Here is a 27,953-nt window from a genome sequence, read left to right on the forward strand (position 1 = left end):
ATTTTCTCTACCTGACATTCTAAATTCTACCTAAAAATCCATTTCTTCTACAACTGCTTCAGTTCCACAATCACAAATGTAATCTAACCATGTTCAAGTTTATTATTTTTTATTTAAACTTTCTCATTGCATTCAACTCTTCTATATGTATCATCACCTAATTTTACTTCCCCCACTAAAAGTAGCTTTTCCCAGTGTCAGAGTAAAAAGTATGGTCCATATGTGATCTCATTAGTAATGATACCAAACGGTGTGCTCAGCAAATGAAAGCCTAACTCTAGATAAGGGAAACAGATACTGCTCTGCAGTAAAGTAAAAAAAAATAAAAATAAAAAAAAGTACTGTTTAATTGGAATTATTATAGCAATTGACATTCTTTCTCAAAACTTTAGTTCTCAAAAGTAGTTGACTATGGAAGAACCTTTCTAGAACCTTTCTTTTTTTTTAAATTTTGTTTCAGATGGACTTTGACAAAGAACTCAGATAAATCTTGTTTAGACTGTGGGTGACTCCCACAATTCAGAGCCAATATCTAACCTTTATGTAATTCAAAAATAGCTTGGAAACATGACTAGAGTGAAGTTGAAAGGCTTAGCAAGCAAAAAAGCAGACTTAAAAAAAAAGTCAGACTTATTTAAGGGTATTTTTAGTTATGCTGATAATTTTGGTTGTGTGACTCATACCTCAGGAAACATTTGAGATTATAATAGTCAGAGACAGGTACCTTATGATTCAAGAAATCAGGCACAACAAATCTATTCACTGAAAATCATGAACTGGATGCACACACATCTGCAATCTACAATAATAGATTCATATAAACTCTAGATCCAAAAAAAGAGAGGCAAGCACCAGCCCCTCACTCTCCTGCTCTTTTACTTGTCCCCAGGCTACCCCAAAGCTCCACAGATCTGACATTTATCAGTGGCTCTGCTCACAGACCCAGCAGCCCCAGCAGCACTCACCACTGGACGGTGCACGTCCCAAAAGGCTCGCTCCTGACTGTCAAGAATCTTCCTCTCTATCTTGTCTCTCTTCTTGTCAACCCTGTCAGTGTTATAGGATATTTGAAAGAAACAGCATTGATGACAGTAATTTTAAACATAAAAACTGTCCAACCACTTTTTTCCCCCCTTCAAAAAGCATGCAAAATGAAAACTACTCATCTCCAAAGGAACTTACTTTGCTTGTGCTTCAGCTTGCATAAAAATGAACTCCCATTTCCGAGCAAATGCTCGCTGTAGCCTGGCCAAACTCTCCTGAAAATACAGCACAATTTTAGTGGGTTAGGTTGCAAGTTATTTACCCTTTAATAGCTTCTGGCTTTATCTTTCTCTCTTCCCCTTGCTTTCCCCTCCCCAAGATGTTATACAAGTCATATTTGTGTCAGCGTAAATGGACCATGCTTATCTGATATAAAGTTTTTCTTTACACCAAATGGAATGGAATACTTTTGACTGCCTTGACGATTTTAGTTTTGAAACTCTGATAAAAAGGATGGATGCATCCTTCAGTAGAACTTGGGATTTCTGAAACTTTTTCATATATTGGGTGCTGGCTCAGCAATTTTGAAATAATACAAAGAAACATCCTTGTTTTGAAAGTACATAATACTGAAAGATAACAGCAGTTATTTCCATACTGGATGATCCACATGAAAATTCCTCATCAGTCATCTATACAAAGGGTTTCCACTGAACAATATTGGCTGCCATTTTTGGTAGCATAGTCAAACCTCCACAAATATCCTCATTTTTAAAAATACAGATTATAGTTCTTCACTATTTTACAGGAAATGTATCTATCCTACAGCTTACTAAAAATAACAGAAAAAAATTACAAAATCTTTGAAAAATTCTTTCCTCCATTGATACTGGAACATTTTCACTGTCTCCAACAGAGCTTTTTCAATCTCTCCCCAGCTTAAACAGCCAGCAGTATGCAGTCTTCTTAACAAAAAATGTGTTGTTTTTACTATATTTCTATGCATTGCAAATGTACCTCTGTGCCACACTCACTGAAAATAAAGACTGTAGAAAGAGAAGACTTTCTAGAGACCTTGTCAGAGGCTCTCACGGATTGTACCGTGAAGGGGAATTTTCCAAGGCACGTAAGTATAAAATGATGCATACCCCACGGTGCAGTACACTGAAAAACAAGCTTGTGCCAGAAGAAGCAACACAGTGCGTCAGCAGGGTGCTGTGGCTGGAGGATCTGGTGTGTCGAGAGGCCTGGCTGACTCTCCCGCTGTCAGGTCATAGCAGCACAGCTGGACAGCTTTCAGCACAGAGCCTAGGCTGTTTGTGAATTTTATGTTGACAAGCTCATGAAAAATTCAGGAACTTTTTTGGAGTAGAGTTGGAATTCAAGATGTCTCTCTCCTTATTGAATGCCAACCTCATCAGCTGATCAAACTCCCTCTTTTTCAGGCTCTTCCTGGCCCAAATTATCTTACCTTCCCTGAGGCACAGCACAACTGTCAGGAATGCCTCTAGTCTGACTCTCTTTGCTTCTCATCTAGCTGATGGGAAAAGGCTCAAGTGTCAGCATCACTTATAAAGAATGAGATTTATATTTCTGCATCTATCAAGTGCTTTTGGAAATTTCAGAGATCTTTCATTCAAACTTCAAATGGTGCAGAGAACAACTGATTCCAAACAGTCATGGTGTACTTGGGATTTGTGAAGATATTTGTGATCCTGGCATGGTGATCTGAGCAGAGTAAGATTATAGATGGACTGTAATCTCAACATTTGTCCAGCTGGCCTTCCCTTTAGTCTCTCAAACATGATTTAAGACTACTGAGCACTGTTGGACCCACAAGCTGGAAAAACTGGAAAACTAATAAATTTTCACACATAATGCCTACAGTTCTCATACTTAACATTATTTCATGTGCTTATTAGGACCAGCAGAGAAATTACCTTTTTGCCAGGTACTTACAGCTTCATAGTCCGCTAGTTCTAGCCTTGCTTTGTTTTGCATTGTCCGCTTGCAGAGGTAAACAGCTGGAACAGAATAAAATAACACAGAATTTGCTACCATCTCACAAACACAGCAGATCAGAAATAAAGGCTTCATGTCTGGTTTAATGCTAGCTTTTTTTGGTTTGATTTCTCCCTTTGCTCTAAAAAGCTTTAAATATGGGATCAATGCCACCACTATTGTAACTGAAATGATGGATCAGATACAGAGGTTCATTAAATAATAATAAAATCTTCTTTATGCAAAAGACATCATATGCAAAATGCATGAGGTACTTGAGGTCAGGGTTTTTTAATGGCCAGGGAACTAGCACATTTAAGAAAAATGGCAAAAACATTTCTCAAACTGTGTGTGCATGAATCATAATGGGTAAGAGTTTTAGCAGGAGCTGCTGTATTAGTCAAACAGGTTTTTAAGAACATGAATACATGGTTTTATTTTTGCTCTATATTTAGAAAACACAAACTTTCAGCCTAAGAAGATTTTAGCTAAAAAATAATTCCAGATAAAATTCATGTCTCATATAGATTAGTCAGCTATAATCAATACTTAAACCAGAAAATAATGTGAGACCAAAAAAATGATAAAAAGTGTGTCACCTATTAGATATGAGACAAAATATTCTTTCATTTATGTTCTAACTTCAAAATTCCTTCAGAAGACTTGTTCTGCCTCCACTTCATTCAGACAGCAGAATCTTTGGTAATGCTGAAGTACATCTCCAATAGACTTTATTTAGCAGCAAATATTTCACAAACAACTCACAATATTTTACAGCTTCCCCCACTGGTGAGACAATGAGTGCAGCACAATTCCTAACTGTGCAATATTTACCCACTTCATTACTTCAGAGCACCACTCATGTGTGAGATGGAGGAATGTTTTGATCAGTGTAGGTAAGAAAACCTTATCTGTTGTCTCTGACAACAATGAGCAAAAAGAGCTCATAGTTACTGGTTGTGCTTAGAAATGTTCCTGCTCCCTGACTGCCAGCTTGTCCACTATAGGAGAAAAGCCTCTATGTGAAATAACTTCACACAGGAACTTAGTTCTTCCTAACCAGGAAGAAGAAGGTGCTCACTGTAGATATACCTTTGAGTATTAGTGTAGTCCAACTGAATATAATTTAAGATTCTTTGGAAATATTTATTCCTTACAAGTCACCTGCAAACACATGCAAACCTACTCCAGTGAATGTTTTATTAGCTGAATTGATTACAAGCACATTTACTTGCAGTTACAGGCATTACTTGATATAAAATTAAGTCATAGTTTAATGCAATTTTTGTATTTTCTTCCCCTCCTCTTTTTCTGTGCGTTATTTGGTCTATCTTCTTTCATAATATTTCACTTTCCACTCTCGTAAGAAGACATAGTCTCTTTCTCTATTCCCTACACCCTCATATACCCTCTGGTTCCAAAGCAGTTTCTGAGTCTACAAAATCTACAAAGACAGATATATATCCATGTCACACACAGCAGACAGATAGCTTCTAAAGCTTTCATACATTTTAATATTATCATACACTTACACTAATGAATTGGCATCCATGCTGACATGTCACAAGAAGATGAGGGGATGAATTTTGGACGTTTTGTACCTAGGTTGCATTCACTATCAGTATAGTGGTAAGAGATTCTTGAGGAGAGAGATGGTATTTATAATTTAGCCTTTTTTTACAGTGAAACATTTTCCTCTTTTCTTTCAAAATTGGTTATTTTGTTGAAATAAGGAAAAAATCCCTAAACCCCTTGTAAATATTAGCAATAATATGCATACTTAATATATATATGTAGACAGTTCTGAGAATTCCAGGGGTCAAATTTTGTCTACCAATCTAATACCACCTGAACAGAAACAAAATAAGCTCCCTGTTCCTGCACTTTATCAGGTCTTTTAAAGCAGATTCTCATAGTCCCAGTACAGTCACTTTTAGTTAGTTTAGCTCTTCCTTGAGTCCCATTGTGGGCAAATTTTGGAATTATATCTCCTGTTACCTCCTACAAAAATTGTTGTTGCAGAGATGGCTGACTGCTCATCTTTCTGTCAGAAGAAGTTTCATCAAAAAGGTATCTTGCAACAACAGAGATTTTAACACTAGAGAAACAATCACCAGGCCACCAGGAGATGAATTAGCTTGACACATTATTAATTTAATACTGTGTCCTCACCGTGCAATTCTACTGCAGTTATTTTCCCTGAAGGGTTCCTTTAATGACCCTCTTTGCTCCCAATCCATAGCAAATAGTCCATATAAGAATGTTTGGTTTTCAGTATGAGCATAACTTGGCCAAGACTCAAAATATCATGTTCATCCCTCAGATCTTTTTTTTTTATCTGAAATATCCAGATCCATTCACCTTTGGGAGCCAAATGCTTATAACACCTGTGGCTTGGATTCCTTATGTTAGAAATGTTCCTATGTGCCATAAGGCATAATATAGCCAAGGAAGATTTAATACTGTGGGAAGTTCAGCACATCCATTAGTGTAGAAGAAAATAGTGCTGGAGGACATTCCTGCTCTGACTCAATGCTCTGCTTTGCTCCTGCCTACACTGTTGCCAGCCAAAGTTCTTGCTTACCTTCCCTTGCAGAGCTGCCAGCTCTTGCCACTCCCTGACAAGGGTGCTGAAAAGTGCTCACCATGGGGATGAATGATGTACAAGGAACAGGGTCTGATTAATAACCTCAATTTGCTAAATATGGACTGCCTTATGCACTCTTATTTTTAGAGCCAGTGTATTCTGATGGATTTTGCAATCAACATAATTGCCTCTGCTAAACTGAATTATATATTAGAAGCTATAGCTTGTGCTTTAGAAGTGACTGATTACCATGAGAAAACAGATTCACCAATAATTTTAAAGGCCATATTAATTTGTAACATTTCATAATGAAAGATGGCCAGTGATGTTTATAAATGGCATTTGAACAACAAGCCAGTATTGAAACACACTTCAGTAGCTGTGCAGTAAATACAGTCTACTGGCCCTTGAAAATTCTGTTCAGGAATTCACAAAATGTGAGCAAATCTGAGAGTTTCAAGTGAGACTGCAAAGCCAGAGCTGCATAAAAAGGATGTCTGTGTTTTCCCTCTTCCAAGTTTTTAAACCCAAAAGAACTATTTTCGTGGTTAGCTACCTTTGTTTCTTATTCCTGACTGTTCACTTGCACTTGAAAGCTCCTAAGAAACCTCTGTAGATTTTTTTTTTAGATAAGATCATAGAGTTTATGACAGGTTTCATTCTAGACTCAAGAAACTGGACTGAGTACACCTTATATTACACACACTTACTCAAAAAAACCAAAACCAAAACCAAACCAAACCAAACCAAAGAAAAAAAAAAGAACCACACACAACAAACCAAAACAAACAAACCCACAAATAAACAAAAACCAGAACTTTCACCCAAAACGCACAGCTAAATTCAATGGAAGTTCAACTGGGCCTCTGAATCCCATGGATTATGCCACCCACACACCCACCAGTATGAATACAAACTCCTTACATAATTGTCCCAGTGCCAGCGGTGTCACAGCTTGATTCACCCCAGATGGTGGGTGTGCTCTCAGTGAACACTCGTTATTTGTACTGATGCCAGGTTAAATTTATTTACTCTCTGAGGCAAAATCCTTTTTTCAGAGTCAGTGTGTATAAGCTTAGTCCATATCCAAAGAGCAAAGAAAGTAGAAAGTACTGCAAGGTCTAAGGGTTTCAAAGTGCCCTGCAGGCAGACAGTTCTCCCTCTATATGTGAGTGCCTGCTTCAGATGGAGGATTACAGGACGATCGGCACAAAACAGGACTGCAGGATATAAAGCATGAAATTAAATATCTTATTTCAACATTGGGATTTCTAGGGCTATTTCATACCATTTTAGGTCACTTCTGCTTTTAGTCAGTAGAAAAAAAAAATGTACTTTGGAACAGCTATTGAGTTTCATTTAGTCTTAAAATAAATTATTACAATTCTGGGGTGGACAAATGGGTCACCTCAGTGTCTTGTGTATCTATAAAAGAACGACACTCTTTAGTAAATGCTAATAACATTAAGTTAGAAGGAAGACCATGATGGTTTACGTACATTAAACTGCCAAACTGTCAAAACCTTAACTTATGAAGCATTCCTCTTCTCCTCTTCTCCTCTACTCTTTGATCCTATTCTTTCCTATAACACTTCACAAAAGCAATTTGATTATAGATTTATGCAAGCAGAGGACTTTCTTACCTAAACCAAGGGCAAGAAAGAAACAAAATTTCAGACTACCAAAGAGATCAAGAATTAGAAAAAGGCAAATTCATCTTCAATACACAGAAGACCCCAGATGATGATGGCCTTGGAAAATCCTGCAGGGTGACAAACATGGGCATGGGAGAAAGGTCACCTAAGCTACATGAACCATAGGATCAGACAAAGAATATCCAGTTGTCAAACATGATTTAAAATTCCATCCACTGAATTATTTCATGTTTCTTGATACTATCAAAATGCTTTCAATTGCAATTATGGTTACATTTTCAGAGAGTCAGAAAGTCTACAGCTCCAGGGATAATAGGGCTGGAAAAGGCATGCAAAGTAGAGCATGTCAGAATGCCAGCATTGCTGCCTCCACACCCTTCTAACCTGGACCACCCATGGTGATGGAGATCTCAGCCTCAGCACCAAGATTCCATTAGGGTTAGTGTTCAAATAGCCCCAGAGCCCCACGCTCCAGGGACACCGGGGCTGGAGAAGACAGGCCATGGTGATCACAGCAGAGCACCAATGTTGCTCCCTCCACACCTTTCCAATCTGGGTCACTCGTGGGGATGGGATGAGGGGAAGTCATATGAGGAGGGGCTGAGATCCCTTGGCTTTTCAGCCTGGAAAAGAGAAGACTTAGGGGAGATCTCATTGCAGTCTACTGCTTCCTTGTCAGGAGAAGAGGAGGGGCAGGCACTGATCTCTTCTCTGCAGTGACCAGTGACAAGGAAGCCCTGGAAGGTTTAGGTAGGATATCAGGAAAAGGTTCCTTGCCCAGAGGGAGGCTGAGCACTGGAACAGGCTCCCAGGGAAGTGGCCACAGCCCCAAGACTGCCAGAGTTCAAGCAGCTTTTGGACAATACTCTCAGGCACAGGGTGTGGTTCTTGGGGCATCCTGTGCAGAGCCAGGAGCTGGACTTCAGGGATCCCTGTGATTCCCTTCCAACTCGCGATACGCTATGAAACCTATTTAGTTTACTCAACATGGTAACTTGAAAGCAGTTCTAAAAATTCCAAATTATGTTTATAAATCTCAGAATTCTGATAAGGAATTTTATTTCTATTTATAGGGGACCTAGATGCAAGTTATCAATGCTTTTTAAACAGTACTGTAGAAACATAGTTTTGGATCAGTTACCCTTTCTTATGTGTACATACAAATGCCTTGGCCAAACACATTTTCCGTGCTCCTCATATTACTGGGAATAAGTTACACATTTATGGAAAGAATATTTCAGGTAAGCACAAAATTCTGAAGTGGTGAGATGACAGGAAAGCATTATCAGAAAATGCCTCCTGGTTACAGAGCCCTCATTGCAGTGGTTTGTCAATGTCAGAATTAGCAAGGATCAGAGCAAAATTCAGGCCATGCTTGTTGAAGTGAGACTTTCATTTTCTCGTTTATATGACAGAGATAGCTTCTAATGACTGAATAATATATCTCTGCAGAGAAATATAATGGTATATGAAGTAAGAGTGGGAAAAAATACTGTAGGTCACCTCTTCCACCTTTCTTCTAACATAAGTATCTTTGCTAAAGCTCATTTGATTCGGTTCTGCCCAGATCAAATTTGATGCATAGCAATCACTGGCACCAGCCACATTTTTCTTTAGGGGCTGTTATTCTTGGTAGACTGTACTCCTCACTCAGTGCTGCCACCAAGATCTTAGTCAACATATTCTGTATATGTAGGTTCCTAAAGGCAAGTCATTCACTTAAGGAGTCACAATCCAATCTTAGCAACAATTTAGTATGTTACTTAAGTTCTAGTGGGAAAAGTCTGTTTCTTTCTACACCTAGAAATCCAGAAAATTTTGAGAGACAGGTCCTTAATGCAGGGATCTCTATAAAGGAGTTAATTGCTTGGAGGAGTCATTGCTGACATACTCTGACATTAGCTGTTGAAAAAATGGGAACTGAGAATCAAGATCTGAGATTATAGAATGGCAGAGCTCTCCAGAAACTATCTACACAATCTTGTTAAATTCTCATGGCATGAATTTTAACAAATAACTTTTTATTTATAGATGGCAATTTGTATCAGAAGTGCTACTCTGCTACCAGTTTTGCCCCAAGCTATTGACTCACAGTTATGGGTTGATTTCCAGAGATGCTGAGCACACACAGTGCTCCAGCAGAGTTCAGGTAAGCAATAGGGATCAGTATTTCTCAGACACAAATCGCTTACTAATGAGCTGTTGCCAAGGAAATCCTTCCTGTGCATTTGGGCAAAGAAAATATCTAATGCATTCTCTGTGCAGTTTTCCTTCTAAACAGCCACTCTATGGTAAAGGGTATAGAAAGACAAATGAGAGAGAAAATTCCCAGACCAATCAAATTTTCATAGAGGGATTTGAAGCTAGGCATGTAAAATAAGAAAGCAATAAACTCTAAAGAGAAAATTATATGAAAATTTTCACCATGTGAAAAACATGATACATGACTGCAGTTACTTTTGGTGCACTATGTATGTTTTAGCACTACTGCAAATTTGGGAGAGAAGAGGGAAATGAGCCAGGGGAAATGGCTCATGTTCAGAACAGAGCAACAGATGCAGAACACAGAGAGGTTATAAACTCTGTCAGTTTACTTTTAAGCAATAAGAAAGTATCATTATGAAGGAAGTTTGGTTCAGACTGACTTGTTAGCTGATTATCAAGTAAATTTAACATGGAAAACTTGTGCTTTCTTAAAAATGCTGGAGAACAATGAGACGTCAGTTTTGACACAGCAAAAGTAAATGGCCACCTCATTTTACTGTAACACAGGCTAGATAACAAAGTCATGACAATCTAAAGACCTGCAGCATTTATCCAGACAGGTATCTTACACTTTTAAAGGGAGAAATTAATTAAGACTTCCCCCAACCCCTATGACTGCTCTAATTTCCTAGGAGATTGCCTTTGTAGTACATTACTTTACCTGGAAGGCTACTGAAAATACGTTACATTTTCAAAACTTGTCCTTCTTCACAGCAGCAGAATTCAAGAATTTGCTTTGAGTACACAGAAAAATGGTCTCATTAAGTATCAAGTAAAGACCACATGGTCAAGTGCTCTTAAACTAACGCTGCATTATCAGTTATCTACTGTGTTCTCCATAACTTACCAACATTCTGCAGTCCTTCTCCATGTTTAACTCATTGGAGAGAAATGCACACAAATAAAATTACAAGGCTCAAACAATATCCTGTTGCAACTGTATAGATGCAGTTGACTCTTCTAGTATGAGTCCAAACCTCCTTAAGACTATAAGTGACTGTGGCACTTGCTAAATTTTATTCTTTCTCTCCTTCAACCATATTTCTTTTTTTTTAATATGAATTTACCTGTAAGAAAAAGTCTGATATGTCACAGATACTTTTGAGTCTAACCACCAGCAAAAGTTAACTAGAGAAAATAAGGAAAAATTACTAATTCTTCATATTTAATATATCTGAAATTATTATAAGCCTTTTACATTGTCACTACTATATCATATTAAGCCTAAGGAATGAAACAAAACAAACAAACAAACAAACAAAAAACCAAGAAAAACCAAGCAAATAATTGCTATTTTGTTGCGAATGGAAATTTTTCCCAAACTTTCATATGTTTTACTTATTCAAAAAAGAGAACAGTAATGGATTAATGCCTCAAATTTGCAACAACTGTGAGTCACTAAACCTCCAAGAGAACCTGACAGGTTCCATGGGAGCTGAGATCAAATGCACGTGGAATAACAATTTCATGTGGCCTTGTATTTCCCCCTTCTGGGATGCAATTGTCTTAACAAGCCTCCATATTTAATTCTGTCTTAATGACATGACCTGCTTATAATATGCCAGAAAAAAAAAAAAAAACCTGTCAGTAAAAAAATTATATCTGTAAGAAAAGAGAAGACAATTACAAGTAGGTCACATGCTCAGCCACTAGCTGTGTTCAAGAGCCATTTTTTCTGATTTGAGATCCAATACTATTTGTCACAAAACCAAATCATAGTTCAGAAAAATAACTCACAAAGTTAAGGACATACAGGAAAAAAAAAGTTATTTCAAGTACACTGGCCTTAATAATAGTAGATATTATTATTATTAGTATTGTTATTTATTTTAACTAACATAATCACACTAAAACCAATGGGGTTCTACATGGAACAACACATCCTGCCTGGGTGGACTCCAAGACATATGGCATTAAAATGGGACTGCAACAGATGGAACTTAAGGACCTGCCTTTGTAAAAATTATTTGGAGTTTGAGGAATCTCACTTGACAACTCTTAAAGCATGATTTTCAAGGAAAAGCAGGGAGATTTCCATCACTTTATGAAAATTAGCGGTTTCTCAATAACCTCAGAATGAACATATTCAATATTTTGGAAATTACAATCAAAAGGTTATTTTCCATTTTGACATAAATTAAATTAATCCAAGCCCTCTTTTTGTCACCACAACATAGCACTGCACTACAGCGTTATTATGAAAATATGTCTGTGTTTTTTTGACATTTTGGAAGATTCTGTTTGCATGTCTTTTTTAATCATACTTTCTACAGAAAACTATTTATAAGGCAAATATTTGATATTACAAGCTCACATAGATCAAGTTATATTTTAGAGAAGATGCTAACATATAATAAAAATATGTAAGGATCATTTGTTTCTTAGTTAGTTCTGGTAATAAACTAACACACAGTATCTCAAGCCCATTTAATTTCTTGTTTAAGATAAATTATTTTCCTGGCAGTATGCTACATTCTGGACAGTAGCCCAGCTATGGGTGAGTAATGATGAATGGCTGGGATTAATTTTTAAATTAAAATAAAATTCTAGTGTATTTTCAAAGGCTTGTAAAATTAGGTTAATGCCAAAGAAAGTGGTTTGCTTTGTTAATAACTTTGATAAAGGAAAATTACAGAGAGAGTTTACTTTTTGCTGTCTTGAGAGACTTCTAATGCCTGACAGTCATTAGTTTTAGAGAGCGCAGTCTCAAGCTTGTTCAGGACAAATCCATGAAACTAGCAGCACTAGTTATGCACAGCACCATAATGCATGATACATATGAAATGCATTTGCATGTCTGTAAAAGCATAAATTCTATTTACTATATTTTCCAGGAAGTAACAATTACTGTGAAAATCTGCAGAACCTATTTGGTGTATATTTGAGGTGAAATTTATCCTTTAACATAATCAAAATGTTTCAAACCTACTTTAGATTAGTTTTGGTTTCTTAAATACTTTTATTAAATATTTTGACTTTCCTGTGTTCCTCTGATCACCATTGTTTACAAGGCAAATGCTAATTTCTGGGAATCAGAAGATGTTAACCTAACAAGAACAGTATTGAAAAGGTGCCTTAAAAGTTTATTTTCCTGCAAATGCTTAGCACTGTCCAGTTATGGTGACACACACAGCCACCTGGGGTAGCTCCAGTGCAATGCTCTGGCCCCGTTGAGTGGGGAACCTTGGATGTTTTTCTTACAGGATTGCACTTTTGGGTCATGACATGGAAGGAGCAATGAAATAGACTGGAGGGTTTGCTTCCCCTTACTTCTCCCCTCTGCAATAAAAGAGCTTAAATTCAGCAAGTGGAACATATTTAAATTTCAAAAGCTCTCAAATGTGTACATTTACTGTTCAACAAAGGCACCTCCCTGCACAATGAAGATTGATTCCAAGTTTAATGCTGTATTCCCAGCATGCAAAACCTAAACAGATAATACAAGGTTTTTATTTACTGACTCAGGTTCATAATTCTTTGACCAATCCACTGATCAGCTGTGACTGGAAAGTTCATGTCTCCTACTTTAGACTACAGGATATTAACAGAAACTTTCTCAGCCTGATCTCAAGTTCATTATATGTAAAGCATATAATTATTTATTAAAATCACCCTGATAATATGATATACATTACAGCTGAACAACTCAATATCTCTTAAACCACAGCAAATTACTTGCTGGTCTTCAAAATATTAGGAGACTGTACTGAAGTAATAAATGGTAAATCAGTCATTTTTCCTTCAGTGACTAATTTCCTCATATAGAGTGGCTAAACACACACATGTGGTAAGAATCCCTCCTCCTTGGGAGCTTTCAGTAACTATTTACTGAATATCTACAAATATCAGTAAAAAATTGAACATTTTTCTATTCCTTTTGGATGAGGAAACTGTCACATTTTCAAACTCTACCCTGAAGACACTCAGCTCTGCTGAGAGTCTCAGCTTAAAATAGCTTTATTTAGCAATCTATTTGAAATTAAACTCTTATCTGCTCCAAAAATGAAGCCAACATCTATTGGAACCATCCATCCCTGAACACTTTGGCTCCCAAGAGCAGAAAATCCAAATTGCAAGTGAACACTCACCGAAATTTCCAAAAAGCTGTAAAAAGAGACTTTCACAGTCTGAGGTTTTGAAAACATAAACTATCATGTACATGCTCAGTCACCTAATAAAGTGACCTGGTCTTTACATGAGCTCAGTACTTACAGTTTGGATTCCAATGAACAGGAGGCTGCTCATAGACCCACTTTCTTTAATAAACAGGCCACTATTTGATGTACAGAGGCACCTAATTTTGTTATAATATCTAATGAGATTTTTTCCTAATATGTTACTACCTACTATCTTCAGATTTTGCTGTCTAAGCAACATAAGTAATTAAAATATATAATTTATTAATAAAACCCCAAGACACAGGCAAGTAAACAAGGTATTTTCTAATATAGTTTGTATTGGAAGCATATTAGTTTCCATAATAAGTAATTTTCCACATGGTGTATATCAGAAATGAGAATTCTAAACCAAGCACATGTTTGGGTTCAATCTGATAATAACCACTACACAATCATCAATAAAGTGTTCTCTGCTTCACTAAGATTTTCTCACTGTAAATAATTACACTTGCTGGAGCAAACAGAGGATGTAAATGGCAAGGTAGGTTTTGACGAGTCTTGAATTTTGGGGTTTGGGTTTTTTTATTTTCTCCTCAGATCCACTCCAAAGTAGAACTTAAACAAACTTCTGATAAACTTTGAAAAAGGTAACAACACATTCCTTTCAACATTAGCAGTTCTTGCACAGGAATTACACGACATATAACTCTGTTTATAAACAGTGGGATGGTGAAACAAGACAGACTGCAATGCTGTGTTCATTAATATAATGCATAATTTCCAAAAGAAATAGGAACTATTTCTACACTGACCGTAGTCTGTGTTTTCCGGCTCCCAGCAATTTGATGGCCAAAAATAGGGTGTCTATAGACAAAACAAAGAAGTAGAAACTCAAGTTAGACAATGCCAGCCATTGACACTGGTTTTCAGAATCAATTAATATTTTTGATACATCTATTACACTGTTAACTTGACATTTTTCTAATAGACATCAAAACAGGAAATTAGATTTGTACAGCTGTTTATCATGCTAGTGTCAGAACAACATTGAAAAAGACAAATAAAGTGTTCTTTTTTTTCCTCAGAGTTAGGGGAACAAAACCCACAAGGCTAGATAGTGAGGTTGTCTTTACATCTTCCCTAGAGATGCACCTCTCACATGTCCTGGAGAATCAGTTTTAGAAAGCATAAAGACAGAAGATCCTTTGAGGCTCATTCACTTACTGATTTCTGAGAGTTTTCATTAGTACAGATTAATATTCAATACGCTATTTTAGGAGTTATTTGTTTAAAAATGCCACTAAAAACATCCTGGTTTCACAAAGATATTAAAAAGTCTACTTTTTAGTAATTGTTTACCAGTTGTGATTTAAAATGTGGGGTTTTTTTTAAGGCAAAGACAATAAAGTACCAAAAACTACTTCAACACTATGCTTAATAAAACTGTGCTAAATGTACTGTTAAAAGAATTCACTTCTAAGAAATGAAGAATATATTACTATATAGGCATTTTTCATACAAATGACTTCATTTTTAAAATAGCAACTTTTTGTTAAAATGTGAATTATTATAGCATTTTTTACATAGCACATCATCCCTGTACAGGCCATTCACTTAGGAGTTGGACTCAATGACCCCTGTGGGTCCTTTCTAACTCAGAATACTCTGTGATTGAGTGACCAATTTATATATACACACATACAAAAAGACACAGAGAATTATATAATATTTGAGCAGGTGAATGAAACTCATTAAATGTGTGAACTGGTTTGAGTGGTATTTCAAAACACAAGTGCTTCTTCTCTGTTTCTTTTTTTCTCAAAAATCTCCCAGCTGCAAAAATGGAATCTTCTTTACTGCCCACTTCCCTTCAAAATCGTTTTAATGTTAATCTGGAAACCAGCAGGGCTGAAGGGTCACACATTCAAACCAAATGTCAAATTAAATACATAATGTGAGAAATCTCTTGGTATTGTAACATTAACACATCAATTTTAATAGAAGCATTTCAGAACTTGCTATTTATCAAGCAACATAAAGGAGCTAAAAGATAAAAAAAGAACCATCACAAGCTAACTTCAAAGGCTGAGATGTGCTTCTTGCAAAGTGTTTTGTACTTTGTAAGGGAACAACAATAAGTAATTCTCCACAGTGCCACTGAATCAAAGCAACCAGTAGAAGCACATTTAGGCACAAATGGAAAGAAGACGAACCCCTAAAGAATGAAATGCAGCACTCAGCACATTTTGGAGAAGAAACTATAAAATTCATTTAATAATGTGATTGATATAAAGTAAAAAATCACCATCATTGAAATACACAGTTTACAAACTCAGAAAGGGAGAATAGCCCTTCCTTAGAGGCATGAAATGTATCTCCAGAGAGCACCAAGAAGAAAAGCACAGCTACATCATTTCTCTGCTATCAGGAAGGCTAACCTCTGTTTACAGGATCAAGCTGAGCTTCTGGAAAGAGTATATAGGGAGGGTTACTAAATACATAGAAACCATATCTGCTCAGGCAGCACTTCAGCTGAAACTCTTCCAGTTGTGGGCATACTGGCTGCAAAATCCATATTAAAGCTCCTCATGCATACTTAGGATTTCTCTTGACAAGTTACATATACTCCCATCCCAGCTGAGATAAAAAAAAAGTCCATCTTCTGATTTAGAGAAAAATCAAAAAATGCTTTCAGCATTCATTTCACAACAGGCTATGAGCCAATACGATATGTTCAAACTTATATGTTAGTGATGTTACAGGAGGACTTTGTTGTTTTATACATAAATGAAAAGCTATGCGTGGCCAGCATAATGTTTTCACCATTTACTTGAAACAACACATTTAACTTTTACTGGAACTTGCACTTTTGTGGTGAAGACAGTGAGGGCACTAAGCAGAATATGGGAAAGGAGACATGAACTTTAGTGTTTTGAAATGTTGTCACTTTAGCTTGCTAGGAGACAGAGATGACCAAAGCTTTTCTGAAGGATAGAAAGGTGCATCCTAAATGTGGAGAAGAGATCATGGAAAAAACACAAAATAATATATTTGCTACTAAGGATGAGTCTAAGCCTCCCTGTGCCAGGGAGTTAAAACCAGAAAAGTTAAAACAGAACATGCGTTTTAATTAGCAAAGCACATGATAAGCCATATTAAAAGGTTTCAGTGATGTGTGATAAGGCAAGCCAAAAAGAGACCCCAGTTAAATGCAAACATTACACTATGAGAAAGGGGTTCAAATAACAGCTAGTACAGATAAGTACAGGAGTTTATTAACTGCCTTCATTGTTTGAGTGTCCAGAAGGAGGGAACCCGTGGGCAGTTAAAGTCTTTCTGCCCAGGGAATGACACCCAGTGTGAGCTCTCCCTGCGATGCTCTGAGCTGGGCAGGCACAAGCTGTCTGTGAGCTACAAGCCATGACCCTGCCTGCCTGGAGCTTGGATGCATTTAATGGGACTTGCTGAGCAGTACAGCTCATCCTCTCAGGCACTGCAACGTGGCCAGAGCTGGCCTCCAGCCAGCTGGCTCCCAGAGGGAACGAAGTTCAATTCTGCCTGCAATCAGCTCTGCCAACATGCCCAAAATTAATTTGGACATGGAGATAAGGCTACAGGGCAAAGCATAGGGCAAAAAAAAAAAAAATCAGGGAGGAAAATATTTTTATGAGGTCAGACAGTTCAGGTTAGAAGGCTGATGAAATTCAGCACAGAGAGCTTAAGGATTTATTGTGCTTTCATGTGGGTAAACTGTGTTTATTTCTGAAAAAGCAAAAACAAAAAGCCTCACCAAACTAAAGAAAAATTCTTGGTTCTTCAGGACTGTGATTCATATGCATGTGCAAATATTATTATGAAATTTGTGCTCTGGTATTTTTCCTTTATCTCCAGTACTCTATAAAAATTTCTATTTAGTGGGTGAGAGTTATCAAAAGCATTGAAACACCTGTGTGATGTTTAAAGGGGTGCAAATTACCCAAAGGGTAATTTATACATGGAAAAAATATTCATTCAAGTAACCTTTAAAACATGGACAGTTATTTTAAAAAATCACATAAAGCAGCAGAGTTTCAGAATATTACAGTGAAGGGAAGAACTGTACTTTCCAGAAAAGGCGAAAAGCTTAAATTTTCTCTTTTATAATCTTTCTAGATCTACTCTCCAGACTGAATAGACATAATACACTATATGTTTCTAATCTTTGAAAGCTAAAGATTTGGATTTTACAAAAACATGTTAGGTCACTGACAGTGTAAAACCCCTACTAGACGAGAAATAAACAGTAGATGGTATGTATTTTGACCAAGGCAAAGTCCTACGTTACTTCCTTACCAGCAAGTAAAGACTTATGGTATCACCGTAAGGTATGTGCTCAAAAGCAGCTGCAGCTGTCGATAAAGATGTATTTGAAGAGTAGATACCTATTATATAATTTCAAAGCCAGAAATGCATTGATGTGTGCAGAGACAAGGAAAACTCTCCTAAAAGCAGGAACAAAAAGTAGGGATAAGGGACAGATTAAGACTTACACAGAAAGAAAGTCCAAAACATCAAGTAAAAAAAAATCTTTAAAAAATCCTAGACACTGAAAATAAAGCATGACATAAAAAATAGTTTCTGATTTTGACTTAGAATTAGAGTCAAAATTAGAGTCAAAAATTAGATTCTGATTTCTGACTTTTGCAATGCTGTCATTTTATGAACAAAAAGTACCAATAATAAACTTGCATGTAGCTAACATGACTGATGTTTCTCCAAAGGAATATTTCACATTTTCTTAGGTCTAATTGCTTGGTTTTAACAGTCATAAAATTCTGGTCTTAATTTGAAGTTTACTTTGCTCCTCATTATAGACATCAAACAGTTTAATCACATAACACGTGACTATAAGCAAGTGCTGAGTTTACGTTTCCATTTCTGTTCCAAAAGTCTCCACACAATTTCACGCTCCAGATATTTAACAATCTCTGAGAAGAATTTGCTAGAGAGGTTATTCATGAAGAATACAGGAGAAAGATTTGCCTTCTTCAACACAGAAGGATTAGGAAATAAGAAGACTCTGATAAGAAGATTGCTGGTCCCATGGAATGAGGTCAGGAATGAGAACAAGAGGCAAGTGCAAAGGAGAAAGCTGCCTGTTCTTATCTGATCTATTAAAAATCCCACAACAACGCAGGGAGGCTCTGCTCACATAAACTACCTTCTAAACAGCTGGACTATGCAAACAAAGCTTGGTTCAACTATTTGTTACAAATTCCATATCCAAGTACACCATAGGAGAATTATAACATCCCTTGAAATGTCATATATTCCTATAGCACAAATATTACACAAACTGTGTGCCTTACTTCATGATCTAGAAACCCGTAAGTGAAGATTTCACCCAGGAGAGCTATGGATGTGGTATAACATGTACCACACCACCACCGTTTTCAAAGAGAAGACCTTGAAATACTGAAGGATTTTGGTTTTCTTTTGTGAGTGTAGAAAACTTAAAGGAGTTGTCATACTTAAGAATTTTACTTTCCCTCAGAAGGAAATAAGAAGCAGTTCATCATGAAGAAGTATTAAACAGTGAACATTTGTCATTTTGCCATGACATCCCACTTATAGCTGAAGGAAGGTGGGTGGCAGAACGGTTTAGGGAAAGTCAAGTAATGTTTATCAGCCCAGGCAGAAATAATGCTGCCACTTTTTATCAGTATGCTTTTGAGGCACTTTGTTTAATTGTAGGTGTAATTTGAATCAGCAGCCAGGACAAGTCAGGACCTAGAGAAATAAGGGTTACCTAGCACTGCAGATATGATTGCAGGTACATTTAAGCCTTCAGAACAAAACAGTCACAAGGTTCTTTATGCCATTGACAGAAAACTTGTTTTGCACACACAAACACATACTGGTTCTCTTGCTTTATACACTAATATCATTAGGCAAATCTAACCACAAAAATCCCTAATCCTCCTGTTAATAAAGTCATATGAAACAAAATCCCCCATAAACATACTCCACAATAAACAAACTGGCAGCAGTGGCTGCTATGCATTGTAAGCAAGCCAGTGATAAAGTAAATAGATCTGCTTTGGCTCTACCTCAAAATTAATCAATAATAATATCTGAGCTAATGAAACACCACTTGTAAAAACCAGTGTTGCCCATCAGCTTTTATAAAACATTATTAATTTCTATGCATTAAACTGTATTACCAAGGAGGGAAATCACTAAGCATCTTTCAGCTACCCCTTGTTGATAGTAATAAGAAAAGAGTAGTTGTCTCTGAAGCTGCTCCTCTGCATGAATTTTTTTAAAATCCAATTACTTGAATGGGGGAGGAGTATTCAAATCACTTATAAACCTTTTCCTATTACTGTTATTCTTCTCATAGACACCAGGGAGTCTTTATAAACAGCAGAAATCAAGCCTTTGCGGAAAAGTAGTTATGCACAATCTCAAATGCTTTGCATGATGGATGGCAGAATTCACTGGCATCCTGTTTTAAATTCATTGCAGTTGACAAAAATGATTTCTTGGTAAAGTAACAGGGTAAGATTGCTACCACTGTCAAGCTCATACAGGAAACAAGTTGCTCCATGGTTAGCTCAGAATTATTAAAAAAGAGGTTGAGAAATTTGGAAATAAGATTTTGTCTTCTTGTGACTCCTGTTTTTAACCTGAAAGGAGGATGACCATGGAAAACGTGGGGCAAAGTATGTCTGAGTAAGGAGTTAAAAAAATCAAAAGTGGCACTGATGAGGCAGTCAGAAAGACACATGGACTTGAAATCTTTTTCCCTCAAGAAACCTTAACGGAACCTGAATATGACAAGCCTGAGCTGAAAAGGCAGTGAATTAGTTATTGCACCTGCAATTGCCAAAGAAAATCTGCCAAATACTTGATAAGATCATCTACTTTTTTTTCATTCCTAAAATCTAGCTTCCAATAAAATCCTTCCCTCAAGGCACAGTAGATGATCCAGAAAGGCTCTGGAGAGTGGCTGAAGAGTTGTGATGTTCAACCACAGACTCAGCATCAGAACAGCCAGAGGCTGATCCAGGATGAGCCAAGAGACAGCTAGCTCAGTTAGGCTGACTCAGAGACACATGAAGCAATGTAATTCCACCTGAAACATGAGGTGTCCAGAACACTTTACACTCTAAACTATTTTGCAACAAAGATATTTCAGGATCCTTACAGTGATTACCATATAATTTTATCCCAGATTTAAGCATGGGAAAACAAGACCAGAGAGGTTAAATGCATTTGTCAAGAAAGTGTTCCCAGTGGTAGAACACGAGAAGGCATCAAAGTCCACACTTTCATCTTTCCAAGATTCATGAATTTTGCAGCTCTCTTCACCATATCATGCTTTCATGAGAAACTGTTCCCATTTTCATGCTTTTTCTCAGATATTTGTGCCTTTCATCTTAAAAGTTACAAAGCAACAGCAAATCCTAACCCTCATCTCTGAAAATTAATTTATGTTAAATCATTAATTAATCTCATATAAAAATGAGAGTGTGACTATCACTACGCTCAGTACCCTAGGAGTTTGTTTACAGCCAAAAGATATTAGGAAACATTATTTTTCACTATTAACATCAAGAGACACTATGCATTTAGGAGCTGCAGAGGAAATCACCATATTTTTCTGCAGGATGATATTACAGAAGTTTAGCAGCTGAGAGAGCAAGTCAGGCATTTCTCACCAGGTTGGACATATTATCACTTGTGTGGACATAGAAAAAATGTCTCCATGAGTAATCCCTGGCCCAGGGAAGATATGCTTTCTAAGGTGCAGCTTGCTTTTCTTATTTGGGCCCCTCAAATCTAGTTGCTCTCAGGTAGAGGAAGATGGTGAGCAAATATTCAGCTGCTTCTTTGGTCCCAGGCTTAAATTACCTTAAATTACAAGAAAAGGCAATGCAGCTGTGTCTGCTTTTCCTTATTGAGACTGATAAAAAAATTCCTCTCTTAATGATGCAGTTAATATTTAGATCCATCTCCTTTGAATTGAATTGATATCACAGAAACTAACCTAATTAACACCTGAGTAGGTCAATAAATGATCCAGATTTTTATTTTTTTTATTTCACATTATTTAAAAAAGCAGATGTAACTACAGTCTTGCCTTCTGATGGCAAGAGGAATAACTGAAAAAGTATAATTTTTGCCCATAAAAGGGCATTTGTCCAAGTGAAGAGCAGTCTTCACTGTTTTTAGTTATTTCTGTAAAACATAAGGTAGCCTAAAACAAGCTGGAGATAATTTTACGGTCAGGTGGGAATGTGTCACCCTTTGGAAAACAAAACACCAAGCACATGAAGAACATTACTACAGCTAGTCTGGTTTTTGTAGGTCAGGTCTTTGTATTGCAGAGACTTCTCTGCAGGAATGGCTTCTGAACTTTTCAGTGCTGGTAGCTGCATGGTTTTCTCCTTCTATTAAAATATCCAGAAATTTGTGAATCCTGTCCAATACTGAGAGGGTACTATTTGCAGAGCACCTGAGCATCTATTCTAGTGCAAAATTCACACATTTGCAGTCAACCTTTTTTCGTGTTTGAACGTGCTCTCTTCATCTTCTAATTTAGCAGCTCAGTAACAGATTTTATATCAGCCTTATTTTGGTGGGGAACATGGAGTAATTCTGCTGTTATAACTCCAGTTAACGCTATGTCACCACTTTGAATTTCTTCTCCTCCTGTACATTAACAGCTGAAGTTGCATCATCACAACAGCAAAGTCACATTGTTGGCATAGGAATAGCAAATGCAAAAGGCACCACGGAACAGCAAAAAGGCCAAATACTGCAGATATAGACAGAACCACACTTGATTAAGCCCTCTTATTTCATATGCTTTTGTCAAATAGGTGCCAAATTCTTAACTCATGGAAATAAACTGAGAATATTTTACAGTCTAGCCCTCACTGAAGCTTTGTGTCCAAACATGTAGGCTGTGGGTCTCTCTGAGGAAAGCTCACAAGCGGGTAGCCGCAGCACTCTCAGTGGTCCACAGTGAAGATAATTCTAGGCTGTACATTCCTTCAGCCAACTATCATGGCAGCAAAGGTGCTTATTTCTCATGCTAGAGACAGAGGCAGACCAGCAGCTGTGCAGAATTCAATGACCAGCACCCCTGTAAGTACTATTCTCTGCAAAATTAAGTCCCTGTATATTTTGTCCTTCTGGATGCTGCTTGTGCAGACCAAGCCAAGAACTGGAGCTTGAACCACTCCACAATTCCTTTCCTACCACATAAGCATGTCATTAAGGTCCTCCAACCATGCGCCATCTCTCTTGTTTATACTGAGCACTGAGAAGAATGAGGCCCTGTGAGCTAAAAAAACCCTTTTCCTTCAAATACTCTCCCCAGGATCAAAGGCAACTGTGGATCTAGGGGAGAAGGCTCGGAATGCTTGCTCTTACTATTACCCATACACACATCTAGCTTTCTGTTCTGCTGAAGAACAAGTTTTGGCACTGTATGACTCACAGGGTCTAAATATGAAAATAGGATAATATTGTTTGCCTGTATGCAATAATAATTCTCTTTCTTGCCAGACTGTGCTGTGCATATTTAATTATATTCATGCAAGAATTTTGATCCATACAAATATTACAAGTCTTTATGTGGATCTATAGGACTTAAGCCAAAATGCTGGCGAAAGTATTGTACAGAGATTAATATAATACAATGTTTGAGACTATGATTGGTCTCCGATCTCCATTTTTCTTCTCCATTTTAAAGATCACAACCTCAGTTCTATTTTGTTCTTGATGGCTTCTTATTTAAACAATCTTTAAGACAAAGCTTAGACCTATATATCTAGAAGACAATAGATTTTGTTCTACCACATATTATTTTAGTGTATTTAATACTGTTAGAAGGAACAGAGAAGAATTAACAAACTCAATTTCATAGTGAGAGTCACCATATCATTTCAAAGCAATAAATATCTAGAAAAGACCTTGGACCAGCTGTTGGTGATACTCACCAGGAATACCACCTAATAGAAAGAGCAATACACAACACAACCATCATTGTCAATAGTGGCACATGGCCAGCAAAGTTAATTCCTTCCATTGAATACATATTCTGGTACTTTGCAGTCATATTTCTTTCAAGTCATTAGCAGCATTGTTCTGCAAAATTTTAACCCACTAGTCACTATTAGATAAAATACACTTCTGCTCCCAGGGCCTCCGTTTGAAATTTAATATAATAAAATACAACTATGTGGGTTTCTGAAGAATGTATGTGTAAGTGTAGGTATACACATATGTACATATTTGTGCTTCCAGCTTGTTCTGAACCATCTGCATCTTTGCTGTACACGATGGGGCTGACAAAACCATGTAACAATGTGTCTGCACTTGATAAGAGAATACACACTACTCAGATACCATTGAGTTACCAGTAAGGAAATCCTCACAAAAGAAGAAAAATAAATATTAACCTCCATTATTTATCAGATTTCTGCTATAGATTTAACATTTAAAATATCTCTGCCTTTCCAAATTAAGACTATATTAGGAATAAGAGGCAATAATTTCATTTACTATATTTCCAAAATACTGTATTAATTTATTTCATGAGAGATAGTACCACACTTAGCAATATCACACTTTTATTCCAGATATGAAAATGGTCATTATCATCTTAACATTTTGCTGACAATTTATAAATATAATCAATCCTGCTACCACTTTTTATTTTTAGGGGAATTTACACCCTTTACCAGATTATGTAAGAAACAAAGTATGGTTAAATTTGCTATGAACTTTTCTGTAAGGCCTTTGAGCCTTCATTTGTGCAAGTCAAGAACATATTGAAAATATTTACCTGGAATCGATAGAAGGTGCCATCATCCTTCAGCGTCAGAACATGGTCTGAAATTGGAAAGAAATAGCCATGTGCCGCCATCAGAGTGCCCAAATGCAGAGCTTCAACTGTTTGAAGAAAAAAAAATACAAAGATAAACTTAAAAAGTAATTTCAGCAATTTAGTTGATAAGATTTATGTGATATCCTTACGTGATATCGTTGCAGATAATCACTTTGTTCTCAGTCAAAGTCCTACCACTATGAAAGAGCTGTCTTTTTCTATGTAATATAATGATGCAACCAAAAAAATGCTGTACTTTCCTTAACAAATAGCTCTTAGATGTCCCACTTGTAGCTGCAGCTCCACTACTTACATTGACACTTACAGGTAGCCTTAATGTTCACTCACTTGTTCTGAAGCTGAAAACAGCTATCTTTTTTACCCTGATGTTGCAGCTTGCTTTTCTTCTTCAGAGCAGTTTCTGATTACATGTTAAAATAGTTGATTCAAATTACATGAGATCTTCCTCACTAGCCTTATCAGAGCTACTGTAAAGGATAGAGATTTCCTTAAAAGTTTCTTATTACTGGGAAAACAGCAAATAATAACAGGATCGCCGAACAGTTGAGGTAGGAAGGTAGCTGTGGAGGGCATCTTGTCCAACTCCCTTGCTCAAGCAGAGACACCTTGAGCTACTTGCTGAGGACCTTGTCCAAGTGTTTTGCGAATAACTCAAAGGAGTGAGACACCACAACCTCTCTGGATAATGCCCAGATTCATGTTAACCCTCTAAGAAGTACTCATTTGATCCTATTGCCTACAATTTGGCTTTCAGCAATGGCAAGCACAGATTTGTCTTGTTCTGACTCTTAAAAACACCACTGCAGCACCTGACCAGCAGTCAAGCATCATCACACAGAAGGAAGTGTAAGTCCTGATATGTGCTCTTGCCAATGAACACAGAGATACTCACTTATGTTTCACCCATTATTATTTTCAATATGAGAAGGCTTATTTATTTATCCATACTTCAACAGCATCCCAAAAAATTCCCTTCTTCACCCTTGCTCACCTAAAGACATTCATTCACACAAGAGTTACAGGAGAAGCAGCAGGGCATCTTTATGCTAAGCCAAAGCCAGAGAGCATGTGAAAGGGACAAGAAAGGGGATCTGGACAGTACTTCACTGAGAGCACATAACCCTACCAGGGTTTATTTGGTACCAAATATTTATTGCCACCCTTGTGTTCTCATCGCTCCAGCAGAGCCATTATCTAAGAAAATAAAATACACCCTCTCTGGCAGGGAGCTCTCTGGCCTGAGGTAAAACACCACAATGATGTTAACATTTTTCCCAGTTGCAAGCCTACAAGAAATCTCTCTAACAGAAGGAACGGATTTGCTTTGCTCCTTGTGCTTCTGATGTCAGTAAATCCCCATCTGAACTTTGTCCTAATTATTATAAGGTTATATATTGTTGTTATTCATTCATTTCAAGCTGCTAAATTCTATTATCCCTTGGATCAGAAATTTTGAGTCAACGCTTTCTCTAGCATGTCTGTCACTGAGGTTTTTTTTACTTTGTTTCAATTCATCTGTGTTTTAATTTTATTAAGCTTTTCTTTCTTCTTCACATTGCAAATTATTGCCAATTCCAAAAAAAATTATTTTCATAGGTATTATTTATCTTTGTGGAATGAGAGGAAAACAAGGAAGAAATGTGCTGACTTTTCTAGAGAAAGGCTTTCTCAGACAAGGGGGACAGGGCTTGCCAGGGAGCTCTGACACAGATGAGAGTGCATTCTCTTCAGATTTAGCATACACTAAATAGGCTCCAGATTTGTTTCATGTGCTTCCTGGATTCTGAATTGTAATATTTTTTCAAGATCACCAGGAGCTCCTCACATTATTTCCTTTTACCCAGCTATTTTTAGAGCACATCTGGACTACTATGTCCAGTTATGATTAACACGTCCATTGCAGTACAAGAAAGACATCAACAAACTCTGAGTCCAGTGGGAGTCCAGCAAGATCACTGGTGCTGGAGAATGCACCCTGTAAGGGGAGGCTGGAGGAGCTGGGATTGGTTGGACTGAAAAAAAGAGTTTTTGGAGGTATCTGGAAGTATGTTTTCAATACCTAAAAGGAGATTTTAAAAGAAGGGAGTCAATATCTTTATGGAGTTGCAGGGTAATAAAGTGGATAAATGAATAAACAAGACCATGGTAATAAAATAAATCAGGTATGGTTCTGACTTTCAGCCAAGCAGCAGGAGAGACTGCCCAGACACACCACAATCTGCATCCTTGGAGGGTTTCAGAACCTGAACAGGTAAAGTTCAGGGCAACATGTTTGACTTTACACTGATTTGAGCAAATTAGACTACAGAGCTACTGAGGACCCTCTCAGCTTGAATTATATTACAACTCTGTGCCTTTACATGGGTCAGGGAGAAGTGGAACACAGAGAATAAAAAAGGGATGAAGAAAATTGGAGAAGAAACTATTTGATCTCTGGCCAGAACAGCCTCTATTCCAGGCAAGGTTGGATATAGTAGCAGGAAGAGCTTATATTTCTCTCACTGACCATTGAGTCTCATACACAAGTATGGAGTCACTACTACCTCTCCATGAGAAAATGGAAATAGTGACCTGGCCTTCTCCAGAAATCAATTAAAATTATTTAAACTCTGAATTAGTCCCAGTAGCAGCCTGTATCCCTTCTCCAGTTATATATGGAGATTAAGGTGGTTATACTCATACCTCAGGCAATCTCATTCAGCTGGAATTCACACTAACTCAATGTTAAGATATATGTTTGTCTCCTCAGCCCCTAAGCCTTAATATGAATGTATAAACTTCTATTTTTCTTTCCATAACTAATAGACAATTAATTTTCTTTTTTTATGGCTATCAATATATCATCTTATTCCAGTATTACATTAATATAAATGCACAAATATTCCCTTTTAATATCCACCTAAGATTCAACATAGCTCACACTTAGAGTGTTAAAAAATTATATCCGGTAAATAACATCCACAAGATTGTATTTCTGCCTCACACCAGGCTTGTAGAGGACTAATCCTGATGCTCCCTGCACAGCAGGAGTAGAGCTACAGCACAGAAAGAAAATCCAGCTCTCAGGAGGTTTCTAATCTCCAAGCAAGAGGTTGTCCAGTGTATTACAGACACTACAAAGGCAACACTTGATATCCATCTCAATTTGCTAAAATCAGACTGGAAAATAACTACTGTAAGAAGCCAATGACGTACAACAGTAGGACTTAGGAAACAAGCCCATGAGCTTGAAAAATAAAAAATAAAGCCAGCAGCAGACTAACACAACATGCCTAAATTCCTAGAATTTAAATACAGACAGCTTCTATATGGCCCCGATATTCCTGCATATGAAGTTGGAGGATTTTAATTTAAGAAGGACATTTCATCTGGAAAAATGGCAAATGTAGATTAGGAACATCAAAAACTTCCATGAAGTACAGAAGTTAAGAAGATAAAAG

At 37.0% G+C, this 27,953-nt stretch overlaps 1 protein-coding gene across 6 annotated transcripts in view; it reads right to left on the reverse strand.

The window, feature by feature from the left end:
* Window positions 1-27,953, reverse strand: part of RGS7 (regulator of G protein signaling 7) — a 267,321-nt gene that overhangs the window by 57,324 nt on the left and 182,044 nt on the right. For all 6 annotated transcript variants that reach the window (XM_085055561.1, XM_085055563.1, XM_085055560.1 and 3 more), the window contains exons 5-9: window positions 24,451-24,557; window positions 14,423-14,474; window positions 2,944-3,008; window positions 1,183-1,259; window positions 966-1,047 (exon numbers count right to left, since the gene is read on the reverse strand). In XM_085055561.1, coding sequence (XP_084911687.1) covers window positions 966-1,047; window positions 1,183-1,259; window positions 2,944-3,008; window positions 14,423-14,474; window positions 24,451-24,557 — 383 coding nt within the window. The remainder of the gene's footprint in view (window positions 1-965; window positions 1,048-1,182; window positions 1,260-2,943; window positions 3,009-14,422; window positions 14,475-24,450; window positions 24,558-27,953) is intronic.

This window comes from Lichenostomus cassidix, chromosome 3, assembly GCF_008360975.1.
Source record: "Lichenostomus cassidix isolate B80296 chromosome 3, HeHo_3.0, whole genome shotgun sequence".
Taxonomy (NCBI): Eukaryota; Metazoa; Chordata; class Aves; order Passeriformes; family Meliphagidae; genus Lichenostomus; species Lichenostomus cassidix.